The 12,631-nt window shown below is 30.8% G+C and overlaps 1 protein-coding gene across 1 annotated transcript in view; it reads right to left on the bottom strand.

Annotated features, from left to right (window-relative positions):
• Positions 1-11,356, bottom strand: part of LOC107446439 (nuclear pore membrane glycoprotein 210) — a 45,286-nt gene extending 33,930 nt beyond the window's left edge. The window contains exons 1-5 of the mRNA XM_087152284.1: positions 11,079-11,356; positions 7,886-8,025; positions 6,447-6,581; positions 3,991-4,069; positions 950-1,115 (exon numbers count right to left, since the gene is read on the bottom strand). Of these exons, the coding sequence (XP_087008410.1) occupies positions 950-1,115; positions 3,991-4,069; positions 6,447-6,581; positions 7,886-8,025; positions 11,079-11,245 (687 nt within the window). The 5' untranslated portion in view covers positions 11,246-11,356. The remainder of the gene's footprint in view (positions 1-949; positions 1,116-3,990; positions 4,070-6,446; positions 6,582-7,885; positions 8,026-11,078) is intronic.
• Positions 11,357-12,631: the final 1,275 nt, after the last annotated feature.

Here is a 12,631-nt window from a genome sequence, read left to right as displayed (position 1 = left end):
GAAAATTAAAAGTTACTGAAAAAGATTGATTTAAGTTTGATTTTCATTGAATTTGTTTTAAAAAAATATTTTATATATTTTATTGTATTCATTCTATTATATTTACGTTCTGCTAATAGCTACATATTTCTAAATAAAAATCTCATTCTCTGCTGTTATTCAAAGCTCAAAACAATAATTAAGTGCATTTTCCTTCAAACTGGCAATAAAAAATTATTCAGATATACCTTAATTTATGAGGTGTCCCGGGTTCGAAACCCAGCAATATCTGGTCGATACGAATTCCATACCCAGCTCGCACAGACTACAGTGCTGATGTGAAATAACCTCAGAGGTAGACGGATTATAGATTAGTATCCTCTTGCCATCATGCCAACCGTAGGTGGCTTTTCCTCTTTAATGAATGCAAATGCAGGTTAGTTCCATCAAAAAAAAGCCCACGAAGGCAATTTTTCCCAATACTTGATCCAGAGCCTCGATGGCTCAGGGGATAGAGCGGTCGCCTTCCAATGAGGAGAACCGGGTTCGAATCCCAGTCGATACGAATTCCACATCCGGCTTGCACCGACCACAGTGCTAACGTGAAATATCCTCAGTGGTAGGTGGATCATGGGTCCCCTTGCTGTCAGGCTTACCGTGGGAGGTTCTCGTGGTCTTCCTCTCCATGTAACGCAAATGCGGGTTAGCTCCATCAAAAAATCCTCCACGAAGGCAAATTTCTCCCTCTACTCGATTCAGGAGTTTCCTTGTCTTCTGGAATGGGTTCAAAATTACAAGGCTACGGAGTTGAATATTAGTAGTCGTAAACCCATAAAATTGGGCCGGCGGTTCAACGACGGTTATAAAATGAAATGAAATACTTGATCTAGTAGTTCCTTTGTCTTCTGGGTCAGATACAAAAATTGAGTCATCTGTTAAACTACGGTTATAAAATAATATTAAATTATACCTCAACTTGAGTTTTCCTGTCTTTGTAGTCTGCGGTGGATGCCGTTATGCTGCAACTTCCTTCACTGATTCCTTCCACAAATATAGAACTTGAGAAGAGTCCTCGAATTTCCCACGCATCGCTATCTTGTGCAGAAGTATAATTTGACTCAGAAATCATCCTTAACCTTAAAATCACAAAATTTCAATAAAAATATAACATAAACATATATAAAATTTGAATAAAAAATATAAAAAAATAAACATATAGTCTTAATATTATATTTTTACAGTCTCAAATATTTAAAACTAAAAACATCTAGATTTAATGGGCATTTATGAAGGCAACCCAAAAAGTAAAGTCTACTATATTGTAAGAAACAGAAAAATCTGTTTAGTTCCCTTACAGTATTTTAGAGAATGAACCTTTGTCTGTTTTCCTAAATAATCGCCAAATCGGTGAATGCATTTTTGTAGATGCTATGACAGTTTTCGTACGCCCACGTCATACTGACTCCCCGCTATGTCTGGATCTCATTTTATCATCTCGTCAAAGAGTTGAACCACCAACGAGTCAAATGTTTTTATCCAATTTAGGAACTGGTAGTATTCGTGAGATCCAATGAGTATTAATGTTCCATTGAAACTATTGCATGTGAGCAACGTTTTGATGGGTGATGTGTAAGGAACGTTCGTCTTCTCCGATTTAAAATGCCCATATGAGTTTAATCGGTGTTTCACAGAATCTGACACATTTTATTATGGTTCCAGTAAGCATAAAGTTGATTTACACCAAATTCGATTGATTCTATTCCGATAACAAGGTGAAAAGTGAAGCTCACAGCTTACTCGAGAACATGGCGGGGAGCTGGTATGACATGAGTTTACAGATACTAATACAACATTTAGAACAAAGCGGTGGAGGTTGTGTAGTAAAATGTTAAGAAATGAAACGTTCAACCAATAAAACAATGCATATATGTGATAAAGATAATAAAAAAAAAATTTAAAATTTTTCTAAAACCTATGAATTTTTTCAGATATTCTTTTTATGTTAAAAAAGTCAGGTCTTTTCATGTTTGAATAATACAGAGAGTATCACATAAAAATCAAGGTTGGGTCAGTAAATTAAAGGTAAAAGGCATCCAAAAAAGAATAGAGGGGCTATAACCTCTTCGATGCAGTTCTAAAATTTTTCGAATTTCGTAAACTAAGACAAGATATTCATCATGGGCCTTAATTACTGTAATAAATTCATTACAATCAATGAGAAGACTAGTAAATATTTTCTCGTTTATGCTAAAACTTTAACTTCAGCGATTAAACCAGGAAAGTTTAAGCATAGGGCAATTATATTTTATTTTATCACCGTCGTTGAACAGCCGACCCAATTTTGAGTTTGCGACGACCAATGTTCAACTCTGTAGCCTTGTAATTTTGAAACCAATCAAGAACACAAGGGAACTCCTGGATTAAGTACTGGAAGAAATTTTGGTTTGGTAGAGGACATTTTTATGAAACTATCCCGCATTTGTTTCGTTGAAGATAACGAAGATATTTTAAATCACTGTGGTCGGTGCAAGCCGGGTGCGCAATTCGTATCGCCCAGCCATCGCTGGGATTAGACTCCGGGTCACCTCATTGGGAGGCGAGCGCTCTCTCCCCTGAGCAACCACGGCTTTATGTCCAGATTTATATTTTATAACCAGAGTTGAACAACCGACCCAATTTTAAGTTTACGGCAATCAACGTTCAAATTCGTATCCTTGTAATTTTGAACCCGACCCAGAGACAAGAAAACTTTGAGCACTGGGACATACTACAGTTCATGGAGGACTTTTTGATAGAATGAACGCTCATTTGCGTTACATGGAGAGGAAAACTAAGAAAACTATCCACGGAACCCATGACCCGTTTACCACTGAGGATATTTTACGTCAGCACTGTGGTTGGTGCAAGCCGGATGCGGATTTCGTGTCGATCAGCCATTGATGAGATTCGAACCCGGCTTACCTCATATCAACTTTTAACTCCCGTGATACCACGTATATTTAGTACAAAGTAAAAATTATCATAGATAATTTGTAATTTTCTATTTGTTTATTTTCAAGATATTTAAAAACCTTTTTCAATGCCCATTCCGGAAATTGAAATAAAAAGAATACTGAAATTGTCTGTGCGACCTTGGCTACATCGGACAAACTAGATGAGCTTTAAAATTTAGACTTAAGGATCACAATAAAAATGTCCGTTATCAAGAAATTATCCATTTATGCACTATGTTAGAATCTTGGGCATAAATTCAATTTCAACAATGCTAAAATTATTTACGCCCAATACCGCAGCTTATCCTCAAGCCCAATTCATATGAATGTTGATTCTGTTAAGAACGACACTAGTTCCTCATCACTTTTCCATAGTACGTGGAGATGCATTTTACCCTGATGCATTTGCCCCTCTCGGCCACTGTGATTTTTTTTATTCCATTTCCTATCTTCTTTCGATCTGGGCTTCTGTGGTTTTTAAATTTTTGTTTCTCACATTTATTTCCTCATTTTTCATCGGCAACTTTACCTTTTTTATTTCAAATTACTTTTATTTCTTCTCATTCTCGTCTGGCAAGTCTTGAAAATGGGCACCTAATTTTAAAATGCTTGTTGTCAAATGCTATTTACTATTTATGTATTATTGAAGCGAATTAAGTTTTTAATTAGGTAAAAGAATATCTGGTTTTAAATTTACTCTTTTTCAGAATCAGCTCTTTATTTAAAAAATATATAAAATAAAAAAATAAAATAAAATTACTTCCAAAGAAAAATGAAACAATATTGCTATTTACATAACAATATTTATAACAAAATACTTCATAAACATTTAACTGTACAAATAATATTTAATATAAATACTGATTAAAATAATAATTCGCAATATTTATTTTAAATTAAAAAAAAGAATAAAAGAATACATAAAAAAATTAAACAAGTATGGTAACAAATAATTTCTTCAAGATAATAACGATAATTAAAAAAAATATTATTTTGATAGCAATTCAGGAGAAATTACCTTAATATTTCAGCGTCATCATTCGAGCAAGATGAATGCCATTGGAAACGAATGCCATTTATACTGTCAAACACATTTCCTGAAATATGATAAATAAACATTCAGGAAAATATTTTAAATATTCCTATCTCAATGGTTAGGAAATGATTGGGAGATAATTGTAAATTGTTTTAAAAATTGCGATTTTGGCAAAATATGATAACCTTAAGTTTCGGTAACCACTATCTTGAATTTATTGAGTGAAAAAAAAGTAAAAAGGGAAGAAATTTTAATTTACTTACTAGACAAGTGAGGTACTGTTTCGTTTTGACTGAACAGAATGAAACCACATATGTGTCAATTTAGAAATTTTAAGTTTTGTGTATACAAAGCATATTTTTTCTTCGGAAATATTTGAATATAAAACTCTCATAACTTCGTAACTATTAGAATAATTTCATAAGAATTAGAAATATTAAATGATTTTGATTAAACTTTTCAAGCGAAACAATATCTCACTTGTGTAGATAACAATGGATTAGTTTTTGCCGCTTTCGACTCCTTTTTTTTCAGTAAATTTTCGATAACGGCTAAAGTTAACTTCGGAAAAACTTCTAATGTCCATATTGGGCTTAAACCAAACGTTAACCCTTAACAGTTATCCACCCATTTATATTGTATACTCAGATCATTTTAACTCGTGGGTAGCTATTAAGAGGACACTATAACGCGCGAAAAAATGTCCTTGATAAATTCTGTTTCACCTCTATTAGTATTTAAAAATTTAAAGTTCAGAGAAAAGTGAGTTCAGGTAACCTTAGAGTAAACCATTAAGTTTCAAATGCTGAAAAAATGTTTTCAAAATATAAATGCAAACAAATCATAGCAGGAATAGTTCTCCACTGCCATAATTTGATAGCATTTTGGTTTTTTGAAAACATGTTTTCAGCATTTGAAACTTCGTGGTTTACTCTAAAGTTACCGGAATTCCCTTTTCTCTGAACTTTAATTTAAATTAAGATGAAAGAGAATTCGCTATGAAAATTTTCTCCCGTTGTATAGCATCCCCTTAGGGATTAAAAACAAATTACAGTTTACTCCTAATTTCTACAGTATTCAACTATTTGCATGATCGTAGTTGTCTTTACATTCATGATTGAAAATACTCTGTCCAGCTATTTAAAAACATGCCATTTCGATTGTTAGGAACATATTTTCGATTATTAAGAACATATCCAGGGGTCTGTCCAGACATTTTGTGAAAGGTCCGTTTTTCGTGAAATTGTGAAAAAAATTACTCACATTCTTTCAACCAGGGTCCGCTTTTATGAATTTGTGCAAATAGGGTCCGGTCCGGTTATTGCAAAAAACTTTTTCAATGAGTTTTTAAATTGTAAATAGATACAATATTATGCTCGGCACTGTAAAATTATAATTAATTTTACAACATAAACAGCAATTGCAGCTTCTAAACTAGAGATGCAACATACAAATATTTGGTATTTAGCCTATACTGCTGAACGCAGAATATTCATTTCGGACGAATAATGGAAGAATCGTCTGCCGAAGACAAAAACTTAATTCGTTTACATCCATCTTTTCTTGTTTTCAGCCCTGGGAAGGGTTTATTCGATTAACAAAACAATAATGAAGATAAACGAATTTGTGAAAGGTCCGATTAAAAGAAAAATCATTTTGTGAAGGGTCCGCTTTTAAGTTGAAATAATTAGTGAAGGGTCCGTTTTTAAGTTAAAATAATTTGTGAAGGGTCCGTTTTTATGAAAAGATATTTTGTGAAGGGTCCGTTAACGGACCTAAATTTCTTCTAAACAGACCCCTGATATCTTATTTGATAAGAGCATATCATACGCATAATTTTAAAAGAATTGATTGACTGTTAAAATAAATTTATTTATCAATAAAAGGAATAAGAAAAGCTAGGCTTAGGCATTTTAAAAACCAGTATGTTTTTATTTAAAAAGCGTAATCCGAAATGTGTTTCAAATTAAAGGATTTAAAGTGTAAATCATAACACTATCTTAATCTTCCCCTTTTTCTCAGATGAAGGAATTGTTGTTGAATCATTATTCGAATAAAAAATTTCTTAATTGATTCCATTCTTTTTACAGAATTGTTTTCTACTTCTGTCATTCTACACCTCTTTTCATCAGTTGTTCAATTGGATTAGCTTGTTTAACGCCGGTTTTAAAATTACAATAAACGCTTCTAACTGAAAAAAAGATATTCTCAAAATAGCCGACATCTGCCACAAGTGCATGGTGCATTCCTTTCTTTTGACAAACTTGGTAAACAAAAATTCGATAATTGGAGAGGGTAAATTCTCATTTCCTTAGCAGAACTCAGGAAGTAATACCTTTTAATCTCTTACCGTTTTTCTTTAATTAATCGTAGGGTTCTTCAGAACATTTAAATAGTACACATAGAGAAAATGTTAACATTAGTAAGAAAGTACTTACCGTTTGCGTTTCGAGCCTGGATAGAAATCTTCATCCATGGTCCATTAATGTGAACGTGCTCAAACATGTTTTGTAATTCGATTGCATGAAGTACGTCCGTAAACACATCGCAGTGTAAATGAACAGTTTCATCATCTTGAGAAAAATATATTTTATTAAAGGATTATTTTCTTTCTCAAATGTGAAGCATGCATTAAAACAAAAATAAATTAAAAACTTTATTGATTTTATTAATTTTACTATTCATGAGAAAGAGGTATGGAAGAAACACTGTCTTTTGACCAAGACATTTTTGTTTATAACTCGATTACGTATTATATCTCTCCTTGTTAAAAAAAATTTTTTTTTTTTTAAACTACATCTTCACCGTTTCTATTGCTTTCCTTAAAGTTAGATTTCTTTTATTGCTGTTCAGAAACTATAAGACTATGCCGCACAAAAACTATATCTAAAATTTTGAAAGTTGGTGGGAAAATGTACAATGCTCAAAAAAATAAACGGATCCCCCTAAATAACTTTTTGAGCTAATGATCGGATCTTCATATTAATCTTAATGGGTTGAACTGTGGACTTGTAAAAATGTAAATTTTAAAATATGTCTTTTTCCAAATCCGATTTCTCAAGAACTATTCGATTGATTTCGCTCAATTTTTCTATTTCGCAATTAGAATTGCATTTTTTAAAATGGTGTAAAATATTGCTATATACAATTCAAGTTTTTTTTTAGTAATATTAAATAAAACATTAAATAGTTACTAAAAGTCACATTTTGTATGGAATTATCTTTAGAGAAATGAATTTTACAATCGTGTTTAAACATTTTTCACTCCTCTTTAAAAGTTCTTGACATATGGGGAAATACGGAAAAAGTAAAATTAACATTAAGGGACTTAGGACCACTCTCCTGCCCAAGCTCTGGTGATCATTTTCCCAAATTGTGGATATCCCCTATATTTTTGGGGTCAGAAATCCATATCCGTCGAAAAATAGGTATGTTTATTCAGAGAAAGCAACTTAAAATATTGTCTGTGCTAATTAATTAGAATATTTGAGGTTACCCCTTTTAGCCGTGAAGATTGAGTCCCAGAACGTGAAGATCTGATCATAAGTTACTTAGAGTGGTCCGTTCTTTTTTTTTTTTTTTCTTCATCTTTTTTTTGCACACTGTACACCTATGATACTGTACCTCAATGATAACAAATATAGTAAAAATGCATCAAACATTTACTATATTTTTTTCATTTATAAAATTTTTGTCTCTTTAAATATAAATTTAAATAATTCTCAAGTATAAAAATTGTAATATAACTTTGCGAAGCAAATTTGGATCAAAAGTAATTCAGATTGTTGATTCTTTTCCCTTAAGTTTTAAAGTTGTACTTGAATGTATCAGATTCGTAAATTGCAGTAAATCAGAATAATGGATTGCAGTAGATTACCTTTATGAATTGCAGTAATTCTTGTTCTTCTAATAGAAGTATCGTTACCGATGACAGAAATTACAGCTTTTTGAGAGCATTGGTTAAGTGGTGAATCAAACAGAGGAGTTACCGTTACTAAACTGGAATCCGCTGATTGCCTGTAAAAAATCAAAGTGTATTAAAATATTGTAATCCAAAAATTCATCATACAAAATCAGAAGAAAGTCTGCATCTAAATTAAATTTATAGATTTACAATATAAAGGTAATTGTTTTTGTCTGGCTGTAAGCCAAAACTTATTTGAAGGAATTAAATTTATTTATTTAAATTTATTTTATTAAATTTATTGATTGAATTAAATTTATTTATAAGAGCGAGAAAACATTTCAAAAATAAACTATTTTTAGAAATATCGTCTGATGCTCATAACTTGACTTGCATGACGCACAAGCACCAACAGAGAAGTGACTTGAAGTTAATAATATGTGTCGAACAACTTTTTAAAAAAATCGTCTGCAAATTTAAATTTGAAAATAATGTCAGAAAAGTTTATTTGTCACTCAATATATATATATATATATATATATATATATATATATATATATATATATATATATATATATATATATATATATATATATATATATATATATATATATATATATATAAATTATTTTTTTAGTCAGAAAAATATTTTTAATAACATCTGCTCTACAATAAAAAGATCGTTTGTCAAAAAAACCGTCGAAAATAAATCCATGGAATTAGTTTACCCATCATAAAATAATTCCGAATAGTTTTCTGTAATATCGTCTGATTCTGTTTAGACCTGACCTCTCATGGTTAGACTCTGATCATGATCAATTTTTCCTCACTGCTTACAATATGGCTAGCAAGTACCCCTATTTTCTAAGGTGACTGAGGCAATTATGAATTTTTAGATCTAAATTGTAGTTAAAAAGTACTTGAAAAATATATTAATTTAAAGATGAAAAAAAACATTGAAATAATGTGCACCTATTCTATTGTATTATTAACAGTCCTATAAAAAATTTTGCAGAAAAGAATTTGAAGGAAATGGTTCTAGCAAAATAACAATGAAGAATATTAAAACATGTGTTCCATATAACATTTCGCAATAGCATTTAAAAAAAGAAACACAATAATTAAATATAAGTTAAATAATAAAAAAAATATGCTACCAATTAAGTGATTATTTTTTATTTCATCATGTTTAAAATTAAATCCCTTTTTTAACTTTCAAATTACTTAAGGATCTTTTCATTACAGTTAATAAAATATTTTTAATACTTTGTATCACGAATAATTTAATAAGATCACTGTGGAATTATTTAGTTGGAAATTAATAATAAAAGGCGCGAATGATGGCGATATAGATATAGCACTTGCATATGAAGGTATATAACACGAACGAAATTTTGAAATGACTTTAAAGTCTTTCTTCTTTCTTTACGGGTAGGTAGGTACTTTATTTACGTAGCACTGGAGCTGTACATTGGGCTATTGGCGTCAGTCTGGGAAACAACAGTACGGATGAACTGAAGACATGCCATCGCAATTTTGATCATCTGCTGAGGGGATGGCTTCCCTGCTTTAGTGGCCCGACGATCTCCTCGCGAATTCCAGCATTTTACGGTAGAACAGTTTAACGAAGTTCGATACTTCGCACCCTCGGTCACTACGCAGACTGATCAAAGTGATCACCCACCCACTTACTGACTGCAGCCAGCGATGCTTGACTTCGGTGTTTTACTGGGAACCGTGTCTTTACGATCAGTTCACTGCATTTGTTGAAGTTATTAATAAAGTTTTCTGTGCAATACTTATTTATCATTGGCTCTCTAGTTTCTTTTCTTTGTTATTACTTTTTTTTTAAAGTTCATGAGAGCCTCTTCTGGTATTGAAAGTGTTCATTCTCACGGCCTAAGATAAGAAGGAAAGGCCAAACAGACAATTGTTCGTGAATCCAGAGGGGTCTAGTTTTGCAGTGGAGTAGCTAACGGACCTAAAGGAGAGACATGTGTCCCAGGGCGATATTCATGATAAAAAAATAAGTAAAAATGAATTCTAGAATGTTTTTCTCTTTTCAAAGCCCCCCCCCCTACTGTTTCTTTTGCAAATTATGAGTCTAATTTTCACCCCATTTTTTTAAAAAATTAAAAAGGATGTCTATTATTTTAACTTTTTTTTAAATAAATTTTTTGTAAATTGGGGCGAAGCATTGAATGAAAAATGCGTTTAAAATAAACGCTTATTATTCAATAAAAAACAACAAAAGCTATAAAATTTTTTAAAGGTAATAGAAACTACAATAATAACGTACTTAGTTGAATTCTAAATCTAATCGAAATAACGTCTTTACGTTGTCGAGTTACGTTGACTAAAAAAAAACAATTTTTAATGTTGAAAAATTTTATTCAACGCGAAATTTTACGAATGAATTAATTTTTTTATAATCTGAAACTTAAAATGGTCCCGAAAAGCAAGCCGTTTTAAGTCTATCATTATATCATTTATATAAATATATATAATAAATATCAGAAGGCGCAAAATCTAAATTTGTCCCCCGGCGCTGAAAGCCCTAAGCTACGCCTCCACATGTATGATATATAAAACACGACATATCTCTGTTTTTAATTATAAGTTTTTGAAATAGAAAATTATTCAATGTAGTTAAATTATTAGTTTTTAATTTTTTAATATGACTATTTGGTGAAAGGACAAACTTTTCGAGCAAGCTCTTCTCAAACTTAGGTCACAATCTCAGATAAAAAATATGCAAACATTTCAATGTTGTGTTTATATCATTATATATATATGGCAAAAATTGCAGATAAAACATTTGTTGATGGTTGTAGATTTATTGCATTTAGAACACATTTTTTTTTATACATTATTCTTTGAAAATTTTGATAACAAATTATATTTTTTCAAATATTTCAGTGCTAATTGCATAAAGAAGTAAATAGTAGATACAGAATATAACATTTCTTTTTCCTTCTGAGCGCTTAATAATAGAAAAAATTGCAGTTTTTAAAGTAGTTTTAAAGATGAAACCGTTTTTGTCAGTGTTTAGGGTCCGTTAGTTCTGTTGCATTCAGTTGAAGCATAATAAAATTGCGTCATACATGTCTAGGAATAATTAAAAGGAGAAAAAAAGTAAGAAATAAAATAAAATAAACACACTCACCAATTAAAACAGTCTTTAGTATTAGTTTCACTGATCACTAAAGTAAAATTTGAAGGAAGATCATACATGTAATTAATCAGTATAGTCGGTGCATTTAGTTTAAATCCATGAACTGAATAAACAATGTGCACAAATAGAGAAATTGACAATATTTTCATAAACAACATGTCGGCCACGTGGAATTACAACGAATTGCATCCGTCTTTTTACAGAACTGCCTGACAGATAACCTAAAGCCGGTTGGGTGAATCTTGGAAAAGAAATGTGCCCGATCAGAAACAAAAAGAAAAACTAAATAAAGAAAAATAGAACCTGTTCCGCAGCGCACCGTTACGTGAACTCAGGCAATCAAGGTCAGTAGCATAAAAACGAAACTACATTTTCGTTCACTTTATGGGGGAGGGGAATTTATGCTTCTAAGTTTTGCTTTGCTGTTGTAATATTTCATTTTTTATTAATATAAACCGAGGCCGAACGAGTGGACATTGTTTTTTCTTTCTTTTCTTTTTCATTGTCATGGTCATTGTCAATGAAGAACGTTGAACTTATTATTTTGGGTTCTTCAACCATTGAGACACTGTAGTGGTTTAAGAACAGAGTCGTCGCAAACTAAATAAACTGAGGGGGCTGCTAGAAAATTTGGTTCCTAAAAGTTAACGCATTTTCGCGGCTCTGAACAATGACATAAAATATGTATTTATTTCGTTATGTAGCCTTTAACATATAGTTAGTGCTTTTAACTTCAGTTTTATGTACACTTCAGCCTAATTTTTTATTTATCTCTTAAAAAAAATCTTTTTTAGAAATAAAAACTTAAAAGGAAACTTTAGATATAAAACTTATATTCTTATAAATTAAATGAAATTTAATTTATAAAAATTACAAGCAAATTGTAAATAATTTATTTATAATATAATTTATTATATTATAATTTATAAGCACTTCAGCATCCAAATAGAGTCACGGTGCTGCCATCTAGAGTGTCAGAAACTAGACGTCCAAATTAACATGGCCAACGGTATCTCACCCATTGTGGTGGTCCTGAAAGAGTGCGTACCACTTCTGGAGAACGCACTAGGTCTGCTCATCGGGAAGACTGATTATACAGCTCATTGGAAATAAAAAAAAATATTATAATTTATTTATAATATTTTATTTTATAATTATATATTATAAAGTAAAATAGTTAAAATAAATAAGGCTATTGAAAACTATAATAAATGTTTAGTAATTAAAAATAATTATTAGCTACCTTTTGAAACGCTTGCAATACTAAACAAGAAAAAATATTAATAAAAATAATTAATAAATTAAATAATAAAATAAACTAATAATAAATGAAATACTTAAAAAATACTTAATACCTGCGAAAAAAAAATTATAAATTTTGACTCTTCTTCATGGGGAATATGAATAAATGTTAACACTGAACGAAAACTTTCTTTTTAGTTTATCATGCTTTTCAAAATTAAACAATAATTGATTTTTTTTTTGTTTCATTTGAATCTGAAAATTTTTTAAAGTTAAAGAAACCGTAACTAAGGCAGGTGGCG

Source organism: Parasteatoda tepidariorum, chromosome 9, assembly GCF_982258835.1.
Source record: "Parasteatoda tepidariorum strain Cologne lab strain chromosome 9, Ptep-v5.0, whole genome shotgun sequence".
NCBI classification, from domain to species: Eukaryota; Metazoa; Arthropoda; class Arachnida; order Araneae; family Theridiidae; genus Parasteatoda; species Parasteatoda tepidariorum.
Note: the sequence above shows the minus strand (reverse complement) of the source record. Positions and strands in the feature narration are given on the sequence as shown.